The sequence below is a fragment of the Nannobrachium achirus genome (genome assembly GCF_963921795.1).
Source record: "Nannobrachium achirus genome assembly, chromosome: 8".
NCBI classification, from domain to species: domain Eukaryota; kingdom Metazoa; phylum Chordata; class Actinopteri; order Myctophiformes; family Myctophidae; genus Nannobrachium; species Nannobrachium achirus.
Genome location: NC_137817.1, coordinates 2,374,420 through 2,400,816, shown reverse-complemented (window position 1 = coordinate 2,400,816; position 26,397 = coordinate 2,374,420). Strand labels below are relative to the sequence as shown.

At 42.2% G+C, this 26,397-nt stretch overlaps 1 protein-coding gene across 1 annotated transcript in view; it reads left to right on the top strand.

The window, feature by feature from the left end:
* The window catches only part of mpzl3 (myelin protein zero-like 3), a 65,159-nt gene that overhangs the window by 10,319 nt on the left and 28,443 nt on the right, over positions 1–26,397 (top strand). The window contains exon 2 of the mRNA XM_080732190.1: positions 15,705–15,871. Coding sequence (XP_080588316.1) covers positions 15,705–15,871 — 167 coding nt within the window. The remainder of the gene's footprint in view (positions 1–15,704; positions 15,872–26,397) is intronic.

Sequence of the window (26,397 nt, the reverse complement as noted above, 5' to 3'; positions counted from 1 at the left end):
CACTTATAGTGTTCACCCGTTGTCCCTCATTTTGTGACAGGCTGCTACATGTTTTGCTGCCAACCTTGAACATTGAGCTTTCTCACCTAGTAAACAGGGGGATTGCCTGGATGGAGTCAAACTGTATCTTTGTTTTTGTTATTTGTATGAATTTAGGGTAGTATTCCTCTCTGATGTGTTTGTATTTATCACATGCTCTCTCTCTCTCTAGTCCAGTGTTTCTCAACCTTTTTTCTGCATGGGCACACTTTTCATGTCCCAAGAATCCATGGGCACACCAACATAATACGGGGGTGTGAATATCGTCACTGTCGGGAAGAAACAAGTTTCAAATGTGTACGTTTCTTCGCAAAGTAAAGCCCTGCTTCATCATACAAGGTTGTCGCACAACAGTAGTGAAAACAGCAGATCTACAAGCACTGCTTGTATAGCCTGACACTTCAGTCCGCACATCACCACCCCCTGCTGGTGGGTGGTTTGTAGTGTGGACTGAAACTGCACATATTTTAATCTATTTTGAAGGCGCCCTTAGAGCGGGCGAATTGAATGGGCCAATCAGGGTTGTATGCTTGGGGCACGTGGCTTGGCTGCTCCGGTCCCAGCCCCCTCCAAACAGAGCTCTTGAGCTCACGTGAGACTCGCTCGTGGACTCTGATTGGTGTCCTCTGCCCACGTGAGAGTCTAGTGGACTCTGATTGGTCCGTGAAAACTGTCATGGCGGAGTCAGACTCGACTCGTATTATTTTAATAAACGATGCAATAGTGCTGTTTCATCACGTTTTAATACCATTTTGCACTAACGTAAACATGCAGACATATAATATGTTATGAGAAATAACGTATTTTTGCAATGTCACGCCACGTCGCCGTCGCGTTGGTGTGTGTGTGTGTATGTGTGTGTGTGTGTGTGTGTGACGTCAATAGGCTTTACCCCGCGCCCGGCGAAGTAGAATCTCCGTCCCCAGTTTCAGACTCAAATCCCAAAACGAAGTGTGTGATTGAGACTGACTTAGCAGTCAGGCTACTGCTTGTAGGCTGTGTGCTTGTCGGCTGTTTTCACTAGTTTAAATCATTTTTAAAATGATAAATACAATACTGGCTTTCAAGCAGTTTCAAGGGGCACACTTGACCCTTCTCAGGGGCACACTACGTCTCTCTCTCTCTCTGTCTCTCTCCCCCCTTCAGTAGTTGTTCAGTGAATCAGTAATCAAGGTCTCTTCACTTGCCTGCAGTGAGACAGTGTTGTGCACACAGTGCAGTGACAGTGTTGTACACACAGTGCAGTGACAGTGTTGTACACACAGTGCAGTGACAGTGTTGTACACACAGTGCAGTGACAGTGTTGTACACACAGTGCAGAGACAGTGTTGTACACACAGTGCAGAGACAGTGTTGTACACACAGTGCAGAGACAGTGTTGTACACACAGTGCAGAGACAGTGTTGTACACACAGTGCAGTGACAGTGTTGTACACACAGTGCAGAGACAGTGTTGTACACACAGTGCAGAGACAGTGTTGTACACACAGTGCAGAGACAGTGTTGTACACACAGTGCAGTGAGACAGTGTTGTACACACAGTGCAGTGACAGTGTTGTACACACAGTGCAGTGAGACAGTGTTGTACACACAGTGCAGTGACAGTGTTGTACACACAGTGCAGTGACAGTGTTGTACACACAGTGCAGTGAGACAGTGTTGTACACACAGTGCAGAGACAGTGTTGTGCACACAGTGCAGTGACAGTGTTGTGCACACAGTGCAGTGACAGTGTTGTGCACACAGTGCAGTGACAGTGTTGTACACACAGTGCAGTGAGACAGTGTTGTACAGACAGTGCAGTGACAGTGTTGTACACACAGTGCAGTGAGACAGTGTTGTACACACAGTGCAGTGACAGTGTTGTACACACAGTGCAGTGACAGTGTTGTACACACAGTGCAGTGACAGTGTTGTACACACAGTGCAGTGAGACAGTGTTGTACACACAGTGCAGAGACAGTGTTGTGCACACAGTGCAGTGACAGTGTTGTGCACACAGTGCAGTGACAGTGTTGTGCACACAGTGCAGTGACAGTGTTGTACACACAGTGCAGTGACAGTGTTGTACACACAGTGCAGTGAGACAGTGTTGTACACACAGTGCAGTGACAGTGTTGTACACACAGTGCAGTGACAGTGTTGTACACACAATGCAGTGAGACAGTGTTGTACACACAGTGCAGAGACAGTGTTGTGCACACAGTGCAGTGACAGTGTTGTGCACACAGTGCAGTGACAGTGTTGTGCACACAGTGCAGTGACAGTGTTGTGCACACAGTGCAGTGACAGTGTTGTAGACACAGTGCAGAGACAGTGTTGTGCACACAGTGCAGAGACAGTGTTGTGCACACAGTGCAGTGACAGTGTTGTGCACACAGTGCAGAGACAGTGTTGTGCACACAGTGCAGTGACAGTGTTGTGCACACAGTGCAGTGACAGTGTTGTGCACACAGTGCAGAGACAGTGTTGTACACACAGTGCAGTGACAGTGTTGTACACACAGTGCAGTGACAGTGTTGTGCACACAGTGCAGTGACAGTGTTGTGCACACAGTGCAGTGACAGTGTTGTACACACAGTGCAGTGAGACAGTGTTGTACACACAGTGCAGAGACAGTGTTGTACACACAGTGCAGTGACAGTGTTGTGCACACAGTGCAGTGACAGTGTTGTACACACAGTGCAGTGACAGTGTTGTACACACAGTGCAGTGACAGTGTTGTGCACACAGTGCAGTGACAGTGTTGTACACACAGTGCAGTGACAGTGTTGTAGACACAGTGCAGTGACAGTGTTGTGCACACGCCAGTGGCTGAGTAGACAACTGTAGGCGGTGTTGAGTAATTCAACCAACCGTTCATTCTGCTTGTTCCCTTGATCTGTGTGAATCATTCTTCCTGCTAACCTGCAGCTCCAGCAGTCTGTCTGTCCCCCGTACAAACTATGTGTTTAGTGTTCTTATAATGAACCAGCAGTCTGTCTGTCCCCCGTACAAACTATGTGTTTAGTGTTCTTATAATGAACCAGCAGTCTGTCTGTCCCCCGTACAAACTATGTGTTTAGTGTTCTTATAATGAACCAGCAGTCTGTCTGTCCCCCGTACAAACTATGTGTTTAGTGTTCTTATAATGAACCAGCAGTCAGTCTGTCCCCCGTACAAACTATGTGTTTAGTGTTCTTATAATGAACCAGCAGTCTGTCTGTCCCCCGTACAAACTATGTGTTTAGTGTTCTTATAATGAACCAGCAGTCTGTCTGTCCCCCGTACAAACTATGTGTTTAGTGTTCTTATAATGAACCAGCAGTCTGTCTGTCCCCCGTACAAACTATGTGTTTAGTGTTCTTATAATGAACCAGCAGTCTGTCTGTCCCCCGTACAAACTATGTGTTTAGTGTTCTTATAATGAACCAGCAGTCTGTCTGTCCCCCGTACAAACTATGTGTTTAGTGTTCTTATAATGAACCAGCAGTCTGTCTGTCCCCCGTACAAACTATGTGTTTAGTGTTCTTATAATGAACCAGCAGTCTGTCTGTCCCCCGTACAAACTATGTGTTTAGTGTTCTTATAATGAACCAGCAGTCTGTCTGTCCCCCGTACAAACTATGTGTTTAGTGTTCTTATAATGAACCAGCAGTCTGTCTGTCCCCCGTACAAACTATGTGTTTAGTGTTCTTATAATGAACCAGCAGTCTGTCTGTCCCCCGTACAAACTATGTGTTTAGTGTTCTTATAATGAACCAGCAGTCAGTCTGTCCCCCGTACAAACTATGTGTTTAGTGTTCTTATAATGAACCAGCAGTCTGTCTGTCCCCCGTACAAACTATGTGTTTAGTGTTCTTATAATGAACCAGCAGTCTGTCTGTCCCCCGTACAAACTATGTGTTTAGTGTTCTTATAATGAACCAGCAGTCTGTCTGTCCCCCGTACAAACTATGTGTTTAGTGTTCTTATAATGAACCAGCAGTCTGTCTGTCCCCCGTACAAACTATGTGTTTAGTGTTCTTATAATGAACCAGCAGTCTGTCTGTCCCCCGTACAAACTATGTGTTTAGTGTTCTTATAATGAACCAGCAGTCAGTCTGTCCCCCGTACAAACTATGTGTTTAGTGTTCTTATAATGAACCAGCAGTCTGTCTGTCCCCCGTACAAACTATGTGTTTAGTGTTCTTATAATGAACCAGCAGTCAGTCTGTCCCCCGTACAAACTATGTGTTTAGTGTTCTTATAATGAACCAGCAGTCTGTCTGTCCCCCGTACAAACTATGTGTTTAGTGTTCTTATAATGAACCAGCAGTCAGTCTGTCCCCCGTACAAACTATGTGTTTAGTGTTCTTATAATGAACCAGCAGTCTGTCTGTCCCCCGTACAAACTATGTGTTTAGTGTTCTTATAATGAACCAGCAGTCTGTCTGTCCCCCGTACAAACTATGTGTTTAGTGTTCTTATAATGAACCAGCAGTCTGTCTGTCCCCCGTACAAACTATGTGTTTAGTGTTCTTATAATGAACCAGCAGTCAGTCTGTCCCCCGTACAAACTATGTGTTTAGTGTTCTTATAATGAACCAGCAGTCTGTCTGTCCCCCGTACAAACTATGTGTTTAGTGTTCTTATAATGAACCAGCAGTCAGTCTGTCCCCCGTACAAACTATGTGTTTAGTGTTCTTATAATGAACCAGCAGTCTGTCTGTCCCCCGTACAAACTATGTGTTTAGTGTTCTTATAATGAACCAGCAGTCTGTCTGTCCCCCGTACAAACTATGTGTTTAGTGTTCTTATAATGAACCAGCAGTCTGTCTGTCCCCCGTACAAACTATGTGTTTAGTGTTCTTATAATGAACCAGCAGTCAGTCTGTCCCCCGTACTAACTATGTGTTTAGTGTTCTTATAATGAACCAGCAGTCAGTCAGTCCCCCGTACAAACTATGTGTTTAGTGTTCTTATAATGAACCAGCAGTCTGTCTGTCTGTCCCCCGTACAAACTATGTGTTTAGTGTTCTTATAATGAACCAGCAGTCTGTCTGTCCCCCGTACAAACTATGTGTTTAGTGTTCTTATAATGAACCAGCAGTCTGTCTGTCTGTCCCCCGTACAAACTATGTGTTTAGTGTTCTTATAATGAACCAGCAGTCTGTCTGTCCCCCGTACAAACTATGTGTTTAGTGTTCTTATAATGAACCAGCAGTCTGTCTGTCCCCCGTACAAACTATGTGTTTAGTGTTCTTATAATGAACTAGCAGTCTGTCTGTCCCCCGTACAAACTATGTGTTTAGTGTTCTTATAATGAACCAGCAGTCTGTCTGTCCCCCGTACAAACTATGTGTTTAGTGTTCTTATAATGAACCAGCAGTCAGTCTGTCCCCCGTACAAACTATGTGTTTAGTGTTCTTATAATGAACCAGCAGTCAGTCTGTCCCCCGTACAAACTATGTGTTTAGTGTTCTTATAATGAACCAGCAGTCAGTCTGTCCCCCGTACAAACTATGTGTTTAGTGTTCTTATAATGAACCAGCAGTCTGTCTGTCCCCCGTACAAACTATGTGTTTAGTGTTCTTATAATGAACCAGCAGTCAGTCTGTCCCCCGTACAAACTATGTGTTTAGTGTTCTTATAATGAACCAGCAGTCTGTCTGTCCCCCGTACAAACTATGTGTTTAGTGTTCTTATAATGAACCAGCAGTCAGTCTGTCCCCCGTACAAACTATGTGTTTAGTGTTCTTATAATGAACCAGCAGTCTGTCTGTCCCCCGTACAAACTATGTGTTTAGTGTTCTTATAATGAACCAGCAGTCTGTCTGTCCCCCGTACAAACTATGTGTTTAGTGTTCTTATAATGAACCAGCAGTCTGTCTGTCCCCCGTACAAACTATGTGTTTAGTGTTCTTATAATGAACCAGCAGTCAGTCTGTCCCCCGTACAAACTATGTGTTTAGTGTTCTTATAATGAACCAGCAGTCTGTCTGTCCCCCGTACAAACTATGTGTTTAGTGTTCTTATAATGAACCAGCAGTCAGTCTGTCCCCCGTACAAACTATGTGTTTAGTGTTCTTATAATGAACCAGCAGTCTGTCTGTCCCCCGTACAAACTATGTGTTTAGTGTTCTTATAATGAACCAGCAGTCAGTCTGTCCCCCGTACAAACTATGTGTTTAGTGTTCTTATAATGAACCAGCAGTCTGTCTGTCCCCCGTACAAACTATGTGTTTAGTGTTCTTATAATGAACCAGCAGTCAGTCTGTCCCCCGTACAAACTATGTGTTTAGTGTTCTTATAATGAACCAGCAGTCTGTCTGTCCCCCGTACAAACTATGTGTTTAGTGTTCTTATAATGAACCAGCAGTCAGTCTGTCCCCCGTACAAACTATGTGTTTAGTGTTCTTATAATGAACCAGCAGTCAGTCTGTCCCCCGTACAAACTATGTGTTTAGTGTTCTTATAATGAACCAGCAGTCTGTCTGTCCCCCGTACAAACTATGTGTTTAGTGTTCTTATAATGAACCAGCAGTCAGTCTGTCCCCCGTACAAACTATGTGTTTAGTGTTCTTATAATGAACCAGCAGTCTGTCTGTCCCCCGTACAAACTATGTGTTTAGTGTTCTTATAATGAACCAGCAGTCAGTCTGTCCCCCGTACAAACTATGTGTTTAGTGTTCTTATAATGAACCAGCAGTCTGTCTGTCCCCCGTACAAACTATGTGTTTAGTGTTCTTATAATGAACCAGCAGTCTGTCTGTCCCCCGTACAAACTATGTGTTTAGTGTTCTTATAATGAACCAGCAGTCTGTCTGTCCCCCGTACAAACTATGTGTTTAGTGTTCTTATAATGAACCAGCAGTCTGTCTGTCCCCCGTACAAACTATGTGTTTAGTGTTCTTATAATGAACCAGCAGTCTGTCTGTCCCCCGTACAAACTATGTGTTTAGTGTTCTTATAATGAACCAGCAGTCTGTCTGTCCCCCGTACAAACTATGTGTTTAGTGTTCTTATAATGAACCAGCAGTCTGTCTGTCCCCCGTACAAACTATGTGTTTAGTGTTCTTATAATGAACCAGCAGTCAGTCTGTCCCCCGTACAAACTATGTGTTTAGTGTTCTTATAATGAACCAGCAGTCTGTCTGTCCCCCGTACAAACTATGTGTTTAGTGTTCTTATAATGAACCAGCAGTCTGTCTGTCCCCCGTACAAACTATGTGTTTAGTGTTCTTATAATGAACCAGCAGTCTGTCTGTCCCCCGTACAAACTTTGTGTTTAGTGTTCTTATAATGAACCAGCAGTCTGTCTGTCCCCCGTACAAACTATGTGTTTAGTGTTCTTATAATGAACCAGCAGTCTGTCTGTCCCCCGTACAAACTATGTGTTTAGTGTTCTTATAATGAACCAGCAGTCTGTCTGTCCCCCGTACAAACTATGTGTTTAGTGTTCTTATAATGAACCAGCAGTCTGTCTGTCCCCCGTACAAACTATGTGTTTAGTGTTCTTATAATGAACCAGCAGTCTGTCTGTCCCCCGTACAAACTATGTGTTTAGTGTTCTTATAATGAACCAGCAGTCTGTCTGTCCCCCGTACAAACTATGTGTTTAGTGTTCTTATAATGAACCAGCAGTCTGTCTGTCCCCCGTACAAACTATGTGTTTAGTGTTCTTATAATGAACCAGCAGTCAGTCTGTCCCCCGTACAAACTATGTGTTTAGTGTTCTTATAATGAACCAGCAGTCTGTCTGTCCCCCGTACAAACTATGTGTTTAGTGTTCTTATAATGAACCAGCAGTCTGTCTGTCCCCCGTACAAACTATGTGTTTAGTGTTCTTATAATGAACCAGCAGTCTGTCTGTCCCCCGTACAAACTATGTGTTTAGTGTTCTTATAATGAACCAGCAGTCTGTCTGTCCCCCGTACAAACTATGTGTTTAGTGTTCTTATAATGAACCAGCAGTCTGTCTGTCCCCCGTACAAACTATGTGTTTAGTGTTCTTATAATGAACCAGCAGTCTGTCTGTCCCCCGTACAAACTATGTGTTTAGTGTTCTTATAATGAACCAGCAGTCTGTCTGTCCCCCGTACAAACTATGTGTTTAGTGTTCTTATAATGAACCAGCAGTCTGTCTGTCCCCCGTACAAACTCCTTGTTTAGTGTTCTTATAATGAACCAGCAGTCTGTCTGTCCCCCGTACAAACTATGTGTTTAGTGTTCTTATAATGAACCAGCAGTCAGTCTGTCCCCCGTACAAACTATGTGTTTAGTGTTCTTATAATGAACCAGCAGTCAGTCTGTCCCCCGTACAAACTATGTGTTTAGTGTTCTTATAATGAACCAGCAGTCTGTCTGTCCCCCGTACAAACTATGTGTTTAGTGTTCTTATAATGAACCAGCAGTCTGTCTGTCCCCCGTACAAACTATGTGTTTAGTGGTCTTATAATGAACCAGCAGTCTGTCTGTCCCCCGTACAAACTATGTGTTTAGTGTTCTTATAATGAACCAGCAGTCTGTCTGTCCCCCGTACAAACTATGTGTTTAGTGTTCTTATAATGAACCAGCAGTCTGTCTGTCCCCCGTACAAACTATGTGTTTAGTGTTCTTATAATGAACCAGCAGTCTGTCTGTCCCCCGTACAAACTATGTGTTTAGTGTTCTTATAATGAACCAGCAGTCTGTCTGTCCCCCGTACAAACTATGTGTTTAGTGTTCTTATAATGAACCAGCAGTCTGTCTGTCCCCCGTACAAACTCCTTGTTTAGTGTTCTTATAATGAACCAGCAGTCAGTCAGTCCCCCGTACAAACTATGTGTTTAGTGTTCTTATAATGAACCAGCAGTCAGTCTGTCCCCCGTACAAACTATGTGTTTAGTGTTCTTATAATGAACCAGCAGTCAGTCTGTCCCCCGTACAAACTATGTGTTTAGTGTTCTTATAATGAACCAGCAGTCAGTCTGTCCCCCGTACAAACTCCTTGTTTAGTGTTCTTATAATGAACCAGCAGTCTGTCTGTCCCCCGTACAAACTATGTGTTTAGTGTTCTTATAATGAACCAGCAGTCTGTCTGTCCCCCGTACAAACTATGTGTTTAGTGTTCTTATAATGAACCAGCAGTCTGTCTGTCCCCCGTACAAACTATGTGTTTAGTGTTCTTATAATGAACCAGCAGTCAGTCAGTCCTCCGTACAAACTATGTGTTTAGTGTTCTTATAATGAACCAGCAGTCTGTCTGTCCCCCGTACAAACTCCTTGTTTAGTGTTCTTATAATGAACCAGCAGTCTGTCTGTCCCCCGTACAAACTCCTTGTTTAGTGTTCTTATAATGAACCAGCAGTCTGTCTGTCCCCCGTACAAACTCCTTGTTTAGTGTTCTTATAATGAACCAGCAGTCTGTCTGTCCCCCGTACAAACTCCTTGTTTAGTGTTCTTATAATGAACCAGCAGTCAGTCGGTCCTCCGTACAAACTATGTGTTTAGTGTTCTTATAATGAACCAGCAGTCTGTCTGTCCCCCGTACAAACTCCTTGTTTAGTGTTCTTATAATGAACCAGCAGTCTGTCTGTCCCCCGTACAAACTCCTTGTTTAGTGTTCTTATAATGAACCAGCAGTCAGTCAGTCCTCCGTACAAACTATGTGTTTAGTGTTCTTATAATGAACCAGCAGTCTGTCTGTCCCCCGTACAAACTCCTTGTTTAGTGTTCTTATAATGAACCAGCAGTCTGTCTGTCCCCCGTACAAACTATGTGTTTAGTGTTCTTATAATGAACCAGCAGTCTGTCTGTCCCCCGTACAAACTATGTGTTTAGTGTTCTTATAATGAACCAGCAGTCTGTCTGTCCCCCGTACAAACTATGTGTTTAGTGTTCTTATAATGAACCAGCAGTCTGTCTGTCCCCCGTACAAACTATGTGTTTAGTGTTCTTATAATGAACCAGCAGTCAGTCTGTCCCCCGTACAAACTCCTTGTTTAGTGTTCTTATAATGAACCAGCAGTCAGTCTGTCCCCCGTACAAACTATGTGTTTAGTGTTCTTATAATGAACCAGCAGTCAGTCTGTCCCCCGTACAAACTATGTGTTTAGTGTTCTTATAATGAACCAGCAGTCTGTCTGTCCTCCGTACAAACTCCTTGTTTAGTGTTCTTATAATGAACCAGCAGTCAGTCAGTCCTCCGTACAAACTCCTTGTTTAGTGTTCTTATAATGAACCAGCAGTCAGTCTGTCCCCCGTACAAACTCCTTGTTTAGTGTTCTTATAATGAACCAGCAGTCTGTCTGTCCCCCGTACAAACTATGTGTTTAGTGTTCTTATAATGAACCAGCAGTCAGTCTGTCCCCCGTACAAACTCCTTGTTTAGTGTTCTTAGAGCATCGCAGTGGAAGTGGTTTACTGGTGCCACAAAAATATCTCCCATTCATTTTCCATTTCCAATATTTATAACAATTATGTTAAGCCTCGAACCAAGCCATCCAGGATCTCAGTGTATCATGACCATACAACCTTTGATCCTATTTAAAACATATTTTATTATTTAACTATTTCATATACTGCATTTAATAAATACCCTTTGTTTAGTGATTTGCATTTTTTTCTTCTTCACAGAAACAAAGGTTTCATGGTCATGATTCTCTGACATCCTGGAAGGCTAAATCATTGTTAATAATTGTTATAAATATTTTCGTGAAAGTCTATGAGGAAATGAACAGGAGGTTACCAGTAAACCACGCCCACTGTGATGCTCTATTTCTCCGGATGCTGCTACGGGCTGTCGGCATCATCGTGACATTTCAGTTGACGATCAGTTGTCATACAAATAATTTAACAATTAAACAATTTTTTGGCACTGAACATTTGAACATAGACAGTGAAATGAGTGAATAGAAATTAAATTCCTTCCGTTTAACTTTTGAGGCTTTGCAAACATTGAATGAAGGGAGGTCCCAGGTTAGTGACTGACGGGTCTAAATGCAAACAATGAAAAAAGATTGTGCACACAGTGTAGGCATTTAGCAGATGCTCTTAATCCAGAGCGAGTTATAAGAACAGCACAAGGTAATTCATCAAATGCATAGAATTAGTAATATAACTAATATTCAGCACTACTGTCTAGGACTTGCAAAAAACAATATTTTTGCAAGTGGCGTTTGCAAGAGGGCGGCAGTGGCTCAGGAGGTGGAGCGACCGCTTCGATCCCGGGCTCCCCCAGAGTTACAGTGGTATCAAAGAGTCCTTGAGCAAGACTCTGAACCCCTAACTGCTCCTGATGAGCAGGTTGGTGTTAATTATCAAGACTCTGAACCCCTAACTGCTCCTGATGAGCAGGTTGGTGTTAATTATCAAGACTCTGAACCCCTAACTGCTCCTGATGAGCAGGTTGGTGTTAATTATCAAGACTCTGAACCCCTAACTGCTCCTGATGAGCAGGTTGGTGTTAATTATCAAGACTCTGAACCCCTAACTGCTCCTGATGAGCAGGTTGGTGTTAATTATCAAGACTCTGAACCCCTAACTGCTCCTGATGAGCAGGTTGGTGTTAATTATCAAGACTCTGAACCCCTAACTGCTCCTGATGAGCAGGTTGGTGTTAATTATCAAGACTCTGAACCCCTAACTGCTCCTGATGAGCAGGTTGGTGTTAATTATCAAGACTCTGAACCCCTAACTGCTCCTGATGAGCAGGTTGGTGTTAATTATCAAGACTCTGAACCCCTAACTGCTCCTGATGAGCAGGTTGGTGTTAATTATCAAGACTCTGAACCCCTAACTGCTCCTGATGAGCAGGTTGGTGTTAATTATCAAGACTCTGAACCCCTAACTGCTCCTGATGAGCAGGTTGGTGTTAATTATCAAGACTCTGAACCCCTAACTGCTCCTGATGAGCAGGTTGGTGTTAATTATCAAGACTCTGAACCCCTAACTGCTCCTGATGAGCAGGTTGGTGTTAATTATCAAGACTCTGAACCCCTAACTGCTCCTGATGAGCAGGTTGGTTTAATTATCAAGACTCTGAACCCCTAACTGCTCCTGATGAGCAGGTTGGTGTTAATTATCAAGACTCTGAACCCCTAACTGCTCCTGATGAGCAGGTTGGTGTTAATTATCAAGACTCTGAACCCCTAACTGCTCCTGATGAGCAGGTTGGTGTTAATTATCAAGACTCTGAACCCCTAACTGCTCCTGATGAGCAGGTTGGTGTTAATTATCAAGACTCTGAACCCCTAACTGCTCCTGATGAGCAGGTTGGTGTTAATTATCAAGACTCTGAACCCCTAACTGCTCCTGATGAGCAGGTTGGTGTTAATTATCAAGACTCTGAACCCCTAACTGCTCCTGATGAGCAGGTTGGTGTTAATTATCAAGACTCTGAACCCCTAACTGCTCCTGATGAGCAGGTTGGTGTTAATTATCAAGACTCTGAACCCCTAACTGCTCCTGATGAGCAGGTTGGTGTTAATTATCAAGACTCTGAACCCCTAACTGCTCCTGATGAGCAGGTTGGTGTTAATTATCAAGACTCTGAACCCCTAACTGCTCCTGATGAGCAGGTTGGTGTTAATTATCAAGACTCTGAACCCCTAACTGCTCCTGATGAGCAGGTTGGTGTTAATTATCAAGACTCTGAACCCCTAACTGCTCCTGATGAGCAGGTTGGTGTTAATTATCAAGACTCTGAACCCCTAACTGCTCCTGATGAGCAGGTTGGTGTTAATTATCAAGACTCTGAACCCCTAACTGCTCCTGATGAGCAGGTTGGTGTTAATTATCAAGACTCTGAACCCCTAACTGCTCCTGATGAGCAGGTTGGTGTTAATTATCAAGACTCTGAACCCCTAACTGCTCCTGATGAGCAGGTTGGTGCCCAGCATGGTTTCCTCTGACATCACTGTATGAATGTAATGCATATTGAAAAGTGCCTTGGATAAAGTCACTATAAGTAATTTAAATATACTCAGAAATGACTGACAATGACTGGTACCAATAATAGAAATAAACTGTCGAGGTGCCAACTTGTGCTTTGTGCACAAGTAGGCCTTGTGCGCCAGCAGCGCGCGCCATGAGGTGCCCTCACCACTGGCATCTCCCACTGGTGATGCCCGTGACATCACCACTGGCATCACCAGGAATGCTGGTCCCTCATTGGTCGTTAATGATGACGTTGCCAGTAGGGATGTCTAAAATGGACCTTTTATCAAAATTGATTATTCTACAGCAGTGTTTCTCAACCACTGGTCCTGGGGACCTTTGGTGTGCCCCTGAGAAGGGTCAAGTGTGCCCCTTGAAACTGCTTGAAAGCCAGTATTGTATTTAGCATTTTAAAAATGATTTAAACTAGTGAAAATAGCCGATCTACAAGCACACAACGCCTCGCACCGCGAGGCATTGTGTGCTTGTAAATCGGCTGTTTTCACTACTGTTGTGCGACAGCCTTGTATGATGAAGCAGGGCTTTACTTTGCGAAGAAACGTACACATTTGAGAGATACAAGGTTTCTTCCCGACAGTGACAATATTTACACCCCCGTATTATGTTGGTGTGCCCATGGATTCTTGGGACATGAAAAGTGTGCCCATGCAGAAAAAAGGTTGAGAAACACTGTTCTACAGCACTCTTCGATTAGTAATGGATTAATAGATTACTAATGTATGTACATAGAGTGTCTCTCTGCATTGTATGTACAGTAAGTGTTACCCTTGCACTCTGGAAGAAGAGCCTACTAAATGCCTACATTGTACAGGCCTAATGGTGCCATGGCCTGGGCAGTGCTCCCTTTGGTGTTTTAACACTGAAGCGATTAACAATGGAACACGTCTAGATAAGACACAGCAATGTGTGTAACTGTGTGCTGGTCTCAGCAGGCCTGTCACCTCACAGCAGAGACTGGCGGAGAAACTGTGTTCTTCTGTCACTTACAGCTTACTGTCTAGCACGCACACACACACGCACGCACGCACGCACGCACGCACGCACGCACGCACGCACGCACGCATGTTCTTCTGTCACTTACAGCTTACTGTCTAGCACGCACACACGCACGCACGCACGCACGCACGCACGCACGCACGCACACATGTTCTTCTGTCACTTACAGCTTACTGTCTAGCACGCACACACGCACGCACGCACGCACGCACGCACACATGTTCTTCTGTCACTTACATTTTACTGTCTAGCACGCACGCACACACGCACGCACGCACGCACGCACGCACGCACACACGCACGCCGTGTGGCTGAGTGCTGCCTGCTGTGTTGACACCTTCCCCTCTGCTGATAGAAACGTGCAGCGTTTGAGAGCAGCTGTTGTGGTCTGACAGGATCTAATGAAGCCTTACACTGGGGGGCTGGGGACCCCTAGGGGGGCCTTGAGGAGTTACACACAATGTCTCTGTAACTCTGAGAGTGTAGGAATGGAACCAAATGGACCCTTACAGCTCTGTAACTCTGAGAGTGTAGGAATGGAACCAAATGGACCCTTACAGGTCTGTAACTCTGAGAGTGTACACATGACCCATTTATAGGGAAACGCAACCATGTCCTTTTTAAGCTAAAATTGTTTTGTACTTTGGCTACAGATATACAAGCTCATAGTGTGTCACTTTGTACAGCGCTATGGGCTTGATAAATCGTGACAGTTGTGGCAAATGTTTGAATATACAGTATATTCTTTTGAAGTGAACATGTTTAACTCCATTCTTTGCCTCTGGGGGTCCATGGGACAACATTTTGAGTCACAAATATAATGTTGGGACTGGGAGTCCTTATATATGAAGTTTTTTTTTCTCCCAGAAAATTGTCATGATCTAGAAGACATTATTAGAATCGGCCTCAGGCCTTAATGGGTTAAATTGACAGCACTGAGGATTGGGGGTCCCAGAGATTAAATAGGCATCAAATGGGGGTCCGTGGCGGCCCTAATGCTTCTGAAACTGGGGGTCCCAGAAATGAAGCAGGTCGAGACCCTCTGCCTTAAAGCATACTGTATGTTCAACAATGTTTCACTAACAAAAGAACATGGCATTGTTTACAAGCTGTCCTCCTTCTCCTTCGGTGTCCGCCCCCCCCCCCCCCCCCCCCTTCCCTCCTGCCCTAACCCTTTTAGGGCCTGACTAGGACGCTTGGAAACGCTGCCGGTCTCCTTTTGGATTTATTTCCCAAAAAACGTCGCGTTTACACCTTGTTCTTGGTTCGGTGACATGCGACCTCAGGGTGACATGCGACCGTCGCGCCAATTCTTGACCATCTGCCCAACCACAGCGTTTCTCTGACGATTCTAGTTGTTGTCATTCTGGGGGGAGTTTGTTCATGTTTTTGTGAGGGTATCAACCCTAGGAGACACGGGGAGAACATGCAAACTCCACACATAAAGGCCCGATCGCCCCTCCTGGTGTCTTCATGTTCTAACCCTGTCTCTGTCTGTCCCTCCAGGTGTGTCCTCGGTGTCCTCCATCTCAGTATCTTCTCCTCCAGAGCTCCATGTTCTAACCCTGTCTCTCTCTGTCCCTCCTGGTGTCTTCATGTTCTAACCCTGTCTCTCTCTCTGTCTCTCTGTCTCTCTAGGTGTCTCCTCGGTCTCCTCATCTCAGTATCTTCTCCTCCTGAACTTCATGTTCTAACCCTGTCTCTCTCTCTGTCTCTCTGTCTCTCCAGGTGTCTTCATGTTCTAACCCTGTCTCTGTCTCTCTCTCCAGGTGTCTCCTCAGTCTCCTCCATCTCAGTATCTTCTCCTCCAGAGCTTCATGCCTCCGTGGGGGACGAGGTCACCATGTCCTGTACCTTCACCTCCACCAGTAGACCCACCAGTAAGATGTCTGTGGACTGGTCCTACAGACCACCCAGCGGGGGACCTCCTGAGATCGTGAGTTTATACATAATATAATATAATATAATATAATATAATATGATATGATATGATATGATATGATATAATATAATATAATATAATATAATATGATATAATATTATATATCATATCATATCATATCATATCATATAATATAATGTAATATAGTACAGTAAGATGTCTGTGGACTGGTCCTACAGACCGCCCAGCGGGGGACCCCCTGAGATTGTGAGTTTACACATAATATTTATAATATATCTGAGATTATGAGTATGATGTTCACACTAAGCTTACACAGAGTGCTGGCTGTTAGAGATGATCAAGCTGTTTAATGTCAAGGACTCTCTTCGTTGTAAATACTGTATTTACAAACTGCTCAAAAAGCCCTGAGTGCTTGTATCCATTGTGGTCCTATGTATTCAATTCATAATCAGGACATCAAATATATACAATATACAATACTAATCATCATCAATACAGGAGTAATGAAAGGCATATTTAAAACGGGGGCAGGGGCGACAGACAACCCCTGGGAGACACTAGATTTATCTACGTATTTATTTCACTTTGTGAGGGTGGTTTTCAAAGAGGTCAGGGTGTCAAAGGTTGATGGCTCTCCAGTCTAGCACAATGAGCAGGGCTTTTTTTGTTTTTTGGGCTTTTTGCCTTTATTTGATAGGATAGTAGACTGACAGGAAATGGGGAGAGAGATGTGGCAAGGGTCGCCCGGATCGGGAATCGAACCGGCGACGCCAGCAGGCACCGTAGCCTAGTATCTGGTATGCGCCTGGACCACTAGGCCAGCGGGCGCCCCAATGAGCAGGGCTTTTAGGTGAGTCCTGGTCTAGTAGTAGTCTGACTGGTTTGTTTTGAGAGGTCTGTCATTATGAGTATCATGAGGTTTAAGCATGGTCATATGACACTGGATGAGGGCTCCAGCTAGACTCCTCAGTGCACTTTTATTAGAGTTCTCATGAAGGCCCGGCCCGACTAATTAGCATACATTTTAGGCCCTACCTGGCCCAACAACGTGGGGTCGGGTCAGGTAGGGTCTGGTTTGGGCAGAATTTAGAACTCCATCTCAGTAAAAGTTAGCTAAATGTCAGGTCGGGTCGGGTATGGTTGGGTTCGGGCAGAATTTGGGAACTCTTAACTCTTATTGATAAACAAGGAGATCCTGTCCAAACATCGTATTCTTTGGTTGACTCTCTTGTCATCCAAGATTTCCATTGATTTTTTTAAACTTGTGATTACATTGTCACAGGCTGACAGTGAAATATGTGGCCTTTTGTTTTACTGGGCTTCTGTTTGGACCCAAAGAGAAAGGATTCGGTTTTTCCCAGGTGTACTGATGACACTTTTCTCTGACCTGACGGTCGCTTATCTCCCGATTAGGGAGTCTTGCTGGTCTGTAATGTAAAATCATCTTGTCTTATATAACTCTGAGAGTGTACCCTTACAGTTCCATGCTTCAATAGTTCCATTTGTACACTCACAGAGTTAAACACCCATTTATTTTGCACACTGTCAGAGTTGATACACACCCATTTGCACACTGTCAGAGTTCCACACCCAACAGGCTCAGTTTACACAGTGTGTAATCAAACACCTTGCATTCTTTACCTTTTGTAACATGTAAGGAATGGAACAGCATGCTTTACTGAAAGGCTGTAAGAACAGTATTGTGATGCTGCAGCATTAAAGCCCCCGTACAGATATGTTTACTTCCTGTCCGTCCCTCTAATGTTCCCCCCACCCTGCATTTACAATTAAAGCCCCTTTTCCACTGACATGGCCCAACAACACCACACCCACTCCACACCGCCCAGGTTTTCCACTAGGACCTAGGTAGAGTGGTGTGAAAGTGGTACTAAAAGTGGTACTAAAAAGTTTCCACACCAGAGTAGGTCGGAGTTAGGCCAAACAGGGCCAAACCCTTCATAATGACTGATCACTCACTGCGGCAAGACCTATGAAGGAGCGTCACTCCGGTCATTGAAAAAAATAAAAATAAACATAAAATAAACATATTGTTTAAAAAAAAGAAAGAAAAAAAAAGAGTTGCACTCTTTTTTTTTTTTTTTTAAACAATATGTTTATTTTTGTTTTTCATTTTTTAAAGAGACATCCAAAACAACATATACAGGACAATAATATGCTACATACAGACGAAACAAGCAAAAAAGAAAATACTTAGAAAACATACTGAGAAAAAAAACCCCCAAAAAACCTGACACTAACACGACACATAAGAGTATTAAATAATTATTATATAAAGAGCACATATACTATTTACACTATTTACACCCAGAGTCCTATGCCGTAAGGCCGGACAAATGACTGCAGAGGAAATGCAGCTACCCCACACCTGGTTCCTCCATTAAATAAGAGAGATCATTGCCCTTGACATACTTTCATGGAAAAAGACAGGGAAACCTAGCATCGCTCAGTGGTTTAAGGAACTGTCTTTGTGCCTTCCATTAGAAAGAATCACATACACTCTCAAAAACAAACAAGAGCTATTTGAGAAAATATGGGGAGTCTGCAACTCTTACTTGGAAAAGAGATTGGAAAATGTGGATATTTTTATGTGGTGTGGTGTAGTGCCGTGTGGTGCTGAAGCTGTCAGTCGAATAGGGGCTTTAGTGCTGCTATGGCAACCAGGCGGATTCTCCGCTCCATTCACTGTGGTCGTCTCAACAGTAGGGAGGGAGCTTGTTAATTTTTATTGATAACTAGCACCTTATCGATCCTGCTTATTGAGCCAGGCTTTTATCAAGCCCACTATTGAGCGGTTTCTAATATGTTGTGGAAAAATATGAAACGACAAATTCAGAACAGAACTGGTATCTTTTTTCATTGTCCAGTTGTTGTGACTGTGAGTTTGTGGCTGACCACCATCTATGAAGATGATAACTGACAAAAGTAAGAAATATCATTAGATATCATTAAAACAATCATTCATTAGTATGCAATAACTGTTAAATGGCTTTATATTATGAATAGTACTGTAATAATTTCTTGATCGCCTCGTCTTGATTGTTTAAACATGACGTCATGGGCAGCTATGCTCGATAACAGGCTTGATAAGCCCAAAGCTTATTGATACCGGGTAATCAATAAATCTGTTATTGGGTTATCGAGATACCCTTGTTTAGGGATCCATCCCTAATCGACTGGTGAGATGTTTACGTCAATGACAATGTATGGTTTAAACATTTAGCTACTTGTGTGAGATCTAGATAAACAGGAGTGTTGTCCAGGGTGTTTCTTTGGGAAGGCTCAGACAGCATTCCTGTTGTGAGGGGTAAGGGTTGTAGCGTTGGATCTGGGCTTTGGTTTGTGTTGTACTACAACAGCAGTGTGTTGTACTAATGCAGGGGTTGACACTAAGGTCACAGAGGTCAAGGGTTGACCCATCGGTCAAGTACAGGTCATATTCTGCTTGCCCAAAGGTCATGCCCACTTGCCTTAAAAGTAAAGTGTCCATTATAAAATGATAGGTAAAGTTTGAATTACTGTTTAATTTAACTTTTTTTTTTCTGGGTCTGTGTGCCCAAAAGTCATGCCTTAAATACCCTCATACCTATGAATATGACTAAGGGTTCACAACTAAGGGTTATTTTATTTATTTAAGTGTAGCAACAGTGGACACAGCACATTATAGGTAAACAGTGCTCTTATTTTACATTCCAAAGACCAGTAGACAGAGCACTCTGGCCACGTTCAGGTGTTTAGACAGATAAGATATCTAGTGTTGTATAGACGGTTTTGTCTCCTCTCAAACATGCACTCGCCCAGTCAGGCAACTTGAAAGCAGACTCCACCTGCCCGAAGGTTTAGTTGCCTGCCAGAGACATGTGGGCAACCCTTAGTGTCAAGGCCTGTTAGGGCACAGGCAGGACAACATCGGTGTTTTGTACCAGGGTTCAGGCAGGAGCAGATGGAGGGAGTGGAGTGGAATGGGGAATGACTCTAGGGCACACGCAAGGCTTCAAGAGGAGATTATCTTTTAGAATTTCACACTCAAAATGTGTCTATTATGGTTCATGGTGCCTCTGGAATCAATGTATACAGGATGTTATAAAAAGGGGGCTTTAATAATCTTTCATAGTTTGTGTTTTTAATTTTACATGCTACAGGATATGGAGGAGAGGCCACTTCATTTCTTCATATAATAAAGAATATCTTTTTTGTTCTTCTTTTTTAACTCGTGAACATGAGTAGGCCATAATAGAGCGATACGGTGTATTGCAGAATATAATAGCAGTATTCATTCATCGTAGTGTAAAAGTGTGACTGTGTAGAAAGTCAATAAGGACTGTGTGAAACATTGATAAAGCAGAATGCAGTTCTTTTGTCCTGCTGTACAAACACAGTACATTAAACCCACAGTATGTAGAAGAGTTGTCAGACGTACAGTACGTTTTAAACCCACAGTATGTAGAAGAGTTGTCAGACGTACAGTACGTTTTAAACCCACAGTACGTAGAAGAGTTGTCAGGCATACAGTAAGTTTTAAACCCACAGTATGTAGAAGAGTTGTCAGACATACAGTAAGTTTTAAACCCACAGTATGTAGAAGAGTTGTCAGACGTACAGTAAGTTTAAACCCACAGTAGAAGAGTTGTCAGGCGTACAGTAAGTTTTAAACCCACAGTAGAAGAGTTGTCAGACATACAGTAAGTTTAAACCCACAGTAGAAGAGTTGTCAGGCGTACAGTAAGTTTTAAACCCACAGTAGAAGAGTTGTCAGACATACAGTAAGTTTAAACCCACAGTAGAAGAGTTGTCAGACATACAGTAAGTTTAAACCCACAGTAGAAGAGTTGTCAGACATACAGTAAGTTTAAACCCACAGTAGAAGAGTTGTCAGACATACAGTAAGTTTTAAACCCACAGTATGTAGAAGAGTTGTCAGACGTACAGTAAGTTTAAACCCACAGTAGAAGAGTTGTCAGACATACAGTAAGTTTTAAACCCACAGTAGAAGAGTTGTCAGGCATACAGTAAGTTTAAACCCACAGTAGAAGAGTTGTCAGACATACAGTAAGTTTTAAACCCACAGTATGTAGAAGAGTTGTCAGACGTACAGTAAGTTTAAACCCACAGTAGAAGAGTTGTCAGACATACAGTAAGTTTTAAACCCACAGTAGAAGAGTTGTCAGACATACAGTAAGTTTAAACCCACAGTAGAAGAGTTGTCAGGCATACAGTAAGTTTAAACCCACAGTAGAAGAGTTGTCAGACATACAGTAAGTTTAAACCCACAGTAGAAGAGTTGTCAGACATACAGTAAGTTTAAACCCACAGTAGAAGAGTTGTCAGACATACAGTAAGTTTTAAACCCACAGTATGTAGAAGAGTTGTCAGGCATACAGTAAGTTTAAACCCACAGTAGAAGAGTTGTCAGACATACAGTAAGTTTAAACCCACAGTAGAAGAGTTGTCAGACATACAGTAAGTTTAAACCCACAGTAGAAGAGTTGTCAGACATACAGTAAGTTTTAAACCCACAGTATGTAGAAGAGTTGTCAGGCATACAGTAAGTTTAAACCCACAGTAGAAGAGTTGTCAGACATACAGTAAGTTTAAACCCACAGTAGAAGAGTTGTCAGACATACAGTACGTTTAAACCCACAGTAGAAGAGTTGTCAGACATACAGTAAGTTTTAAACCCACAGTATGTAGAAGAGTTGTCAGGCATACAGTAAGTTTAAACCCACAGTAGAAGAGTTGTCAGACATACAGTAAGTTTAAACCCACAGTAGAAGAGTTGTCAGACATACAGTAAGTTTAAACCCACAGTAGAAGAGTTGTCAGACATACAGTAAGTTTAAACCCACAGTAGAAGAGTTGTCAGACATACAGTAAGTTTAAACCCACAGTAGAAGAGTTGTCAGGCATACAGTAAGTTTAAACCCACAGTAGAAGAGTTGTCAGACATACAGTAAGTTTAAACCCACAGTAGAAGAGTTGTCAGACATACAGTAAGTTTAAACCCACAGTAGAAGAGTTGTCAGACATACAGTAAGTTTAAACCCACAGTAGAAGAGTTGTCAGACATACAGTAAGTTGCTGTAGATTTCATCATAGCTGCCCTGCCCTCAACGCCCACTGTAAACCTATGATGGTATGAATAGTTGTCATGTAAGGGTGTGTAGCACTGTACCAATGAGACCGCTTCATACTGGAAGGTATGATAGATGTCATGGGTGTGTGTATAGTACTGTACCAATAAGAATGCGTTATACTGTAAGGTATAGTTGTCATGTAAGGGTGTGTGTTACTGTACTAATAAGACAATAATCTTTATCGTCATCATTTCCTATGTGCTGTCTTCAGTGATGGAAAAAAGTACTCAAAAATGTGTGAAAATGGTGTGAAAATAGACAAATAATTGTAGTGGAGTAAAAGTAACAATATTTGCCTTTGAGATGTAGTGGAGTAGAAGTAAAATAGTACTGAAAATAGGAAATACTCCAGTAAAGTAAAAATATCTCAAAACTCTACTTACAGGACTTGAGTAAAAGTACTTTGTGCCAGGAATGTACCACTCCTGTAGGAATGTACCACTCCTGTAGGAATGTACCACTCCTGTAGGAATGTACCACTCCTGTAGGAATGTACCACTCCTGTAGGAATGTACCACTCCTGTAGGAATGTACCACTCCTGTAGGAATGTACCACTCCTGTAGGAATGTACCACTCCTGTAGGAATGTACCACTCCTGTAGGAATGTACCACTCCTGTAGGAATGTACCACTCCTGCCAACTCTTCTGTTCCTCACCATGTTCACCCACAGCTGTCTAGACCTGCCTCAATTATTACACAATCACCTGATAACAATTATCTTCTGAATTATCTTCTGATCTTCAAGCTCACAGCATGTCACGATGCGACGCGTTGTGAGCTTGTAGATCGTACCAGATAGACTATTTTCATACAGCCATATCTCTGTATATTTAAGTTATTTGTTTCTTTGGCAAGGACAACTTGCAGGTTGAAAAGACCCTTAAAGGAAAACTTTGTTTTTTTACAACAAGGGTTCATATTTTAGATTGTAATTGGGGAAAAGAAAAGGTGAGTTAAAATGTTTCCATTTGCTTTGTTTTATCATGTTTATCAAAATATGGGGCATGCGTACGCATGGGGGCATGCATACAGTACAAGTGGCTAAATATGTCTTTTTAGATACAATAAGCCAGCAGTTTCTTTTTGCTATTTCCAGTAACACTTCTAGCCCCCATAAGTCACATCCAACCATGAAAGGTTGCGTTGTATCTTGGGAATGGGCTTATTCTGTGTAAAATGACATATTTAGCCACTTGGACGCATGCCCCCAGCCACTGAAATAAGAAACTCTAAAACAATAGAAAGAAGTAAATGAAATAATTTTAACGCTCATCTTTTATATTCTTTAATTACAATCCAATAAAATATGAACCCTTGTTGTAAAAAAAACAAAGTTGTCCTTTAACTCTGAATTAAGTAAGATCTGCACATGGCTTAACAACAAAAAAAATCGAAAAATCTGTTCATAGATTGATTGATTGAAAACTTAATGAAGTTTGCATATGAAAAGGTACAGTTTCATGACTGTATAGTATACAGTTCACTGGTACAAGGTCAACTAAAAGGATTCGACACATTTGCCTTAATACATTATAATTGTCCTCTATAACTACAATGTAAAATTCAAAACACCTTAAATATTTTATTTCTTCTAGAAATAGCTACTCTTTCACTCAATAGGGGAAATACCTGTCGCAAGTCGATGATGTCATAAATGTCATGTGTGATCGAATTTATGCCATGCATGTGCAAAAAACACATTTGAAATATTGATTTGATGCTCATATTAACCATAGGAAGTATTAAGTTTGTTTTTATTTGCACATGCATCATAAATTCCATAGGGATAGATCACACATCGTTTCATGACATCATCAACTTTCTACCGGCATTTCCCCTGTTGAGTGAAAGATTCGATATTTCTAGAAGAAATAACATATTTAAGGTGTTTTTAATTTTACGTTGTAGTTATAAAGGACAATTATAATGTATTAAGGCATGTTAGTTGTATTAGCCAGGGATCCCTTTAAAGCCTTCGGTAGGGAGTTCCAGAATTTAGCATCTGACGCATTTGACCCTTATTGCAGTATGTCTGTGTCTTGTGTGTTTTACCTCAGATAGTTTTGGTTATTCTACTGTTGGACTGATTATAGGTTGTTGGTCTCGCTACGATAGTAGATTACTATTGCTATGCATTTGATGTTATTACCTTGTGTTGTCCTTGCTTGTAAGCTCTGGATTAAGAGTGTCTGCTAAATGCCTACATTGTGAATTATAATTGTAGAGCTGTATAATATCAAGAGGATTCCCATCCATTAGTTTTAATTAAGTTGCTCCACCCAGCACTCTGTGTCGCTAGGCTCCCAGGACTGCTTAATGTAGCCTAGAAATCACTTCAACCACTACCCTAGTTTATATTTCAGCTATTTCAGCTATTCCAAAATAGCAGATCTACAAGCTCACGAGGCAACACATTGTGAGCTTGTACTGTTGGTGTAGATCAGTACACAGGGGCGACAGTGGCTCAGGGGTAGAGAAACCGTCATTAGAACACCCAAAGGGTTCCCAGTTTGATCCCGGGCTCCCCCAGAGTTAGTGTAGAAGAGTCCTTGAGCAAGACTCTGAACCCCTAACTGCTCCTGATGAGCAGGTTGGTGCCAAGCATGGTTTCCTCTGACATCACTGTATGAATGTGTGTGTGAATGGGTGAATGTAATGAATGTGTGTGAATGGGTGAATGTAATGCACAATCTCTGTAACGCTCCTTGGATAAAGGCGCTATATAAATGCACCATTTACCATTTAGATCTGTTCGGCCCTCTGTTTGATGACATCATAGGGTCCATTAGCATGTACAGTCCTCTAGGTCAGGGGTTCCCAAACCTTTTTGTCTCAGGGCACCCCATAAATATTGTTTTAATCCGAGGCACCCCTACATTATAATTTTCACTCACAGCACCTTATATTTATAGCATATCGTCGTTGGTCGTTGTAAGTCCAAAACCGTTCGTTTTGTATTTATCATCTATAAAATGTACTAAACTAGTGAAAACAGCAGATCTACAAGCACTGTGCTTGTAGATCGGCTGTTTTCACTAGTTTTGTGCGACAGTCTTGTATGATGAAGCAGGGCTTTGCTCTGCCAAAAGACGTACACATTTGAAACTTGGAGATACAAGGTTTCTGCCCGACAGTGACGATATTTTAGTGATTATGTTTCGAGGAAACCGTTGAGATAATAGCCATTTTGGTTAGAACTGGCTGAAAATAACTTTGTACTTCAAGTTTAAAAAGATACTAAATATTTTTTCAAGTGTCCAAATAAATTTCAAATTATCAAATTATCTTGCGGCACTCCAGGGTGCCCCGTCACCCACTTTGAAAACCCCTGCTCTAGGTCACAACTACCTCCATGTCCGAGTCCGTCACGTTACGGTCAAGGGAAGGCATCTTTTCCTACTTCCATGTTTTGCTGCAGTACCAGCTTTGACCACTAGGCCTGCCTCAATTATTACATAATCACCTGATAACAATTATCTTCTGAATTATCTTCTGATCTTCAAGCTCACAGCATGTCACAATGCGACGTGTTGTGAGCTTGTAGATCGTACCAGATAGACTATTTTCATACAGTCATATCTCTGTATATTTAAGTTATTTGTTTCTTATTATTTCTACCGCGCTAAAATGTGGGGCATGCGTACGCATGGGGGCATGCATACAAGTGGCTAAATATGTCTTTTTAGATACAATAAGCCAGCAGTTTCTTTTTGCTATTTACAGTAACACTTCTAGACCCCATAAGTCACATCCAACCATGAAAGGTTGCGTTGTATCTTGGGAATGGGCTTATTCTGTGTAAAATGACATATTTAGCCACTTGTACACATGCCCCCAGCCACTGAAATAAGAAACTCTAAAACAATAGAAAGAAGTAAATGAAATAATTTTAACGCTCATCTTTTATATTCTTTAATTACAATCCAATAAAATATGAACCCTTGTTGTTAAAAAAACAAAGTTGTCCTTTAACTCTGAATTAAGTAAGATCTGCACATGGCTTAACAACAACAAATCATCAATTCACCTGGGAAAAGCTGAATCCATCCTCTTTGGATCAAATCATAACCTCAAAAAGGTCGATAACTTCACAATCGAAAAATCTGTTCATAGATTGATTGATTGAAAACTTAATGAAGTTTGCATATGAAAAGGTACAGTTTCATGACTGTATAGTATACAGTTCACTGGTACAAGGTCAACTAAAAGGATTCGACACATTTGCCTTAATACATTATAATTGTCCTCTATAACTACAATGTAAAATTCAAAACACCTTAAATATTTTATTTCTTCTAGAAATAGCTACTCTTTCACTCAATAGGGGAAATACCTGTCGCAAGTCGATGATGTCATAAATGTCATGTGTGATCGAATTTATGCCATGCATGTGCAAAAAACACAT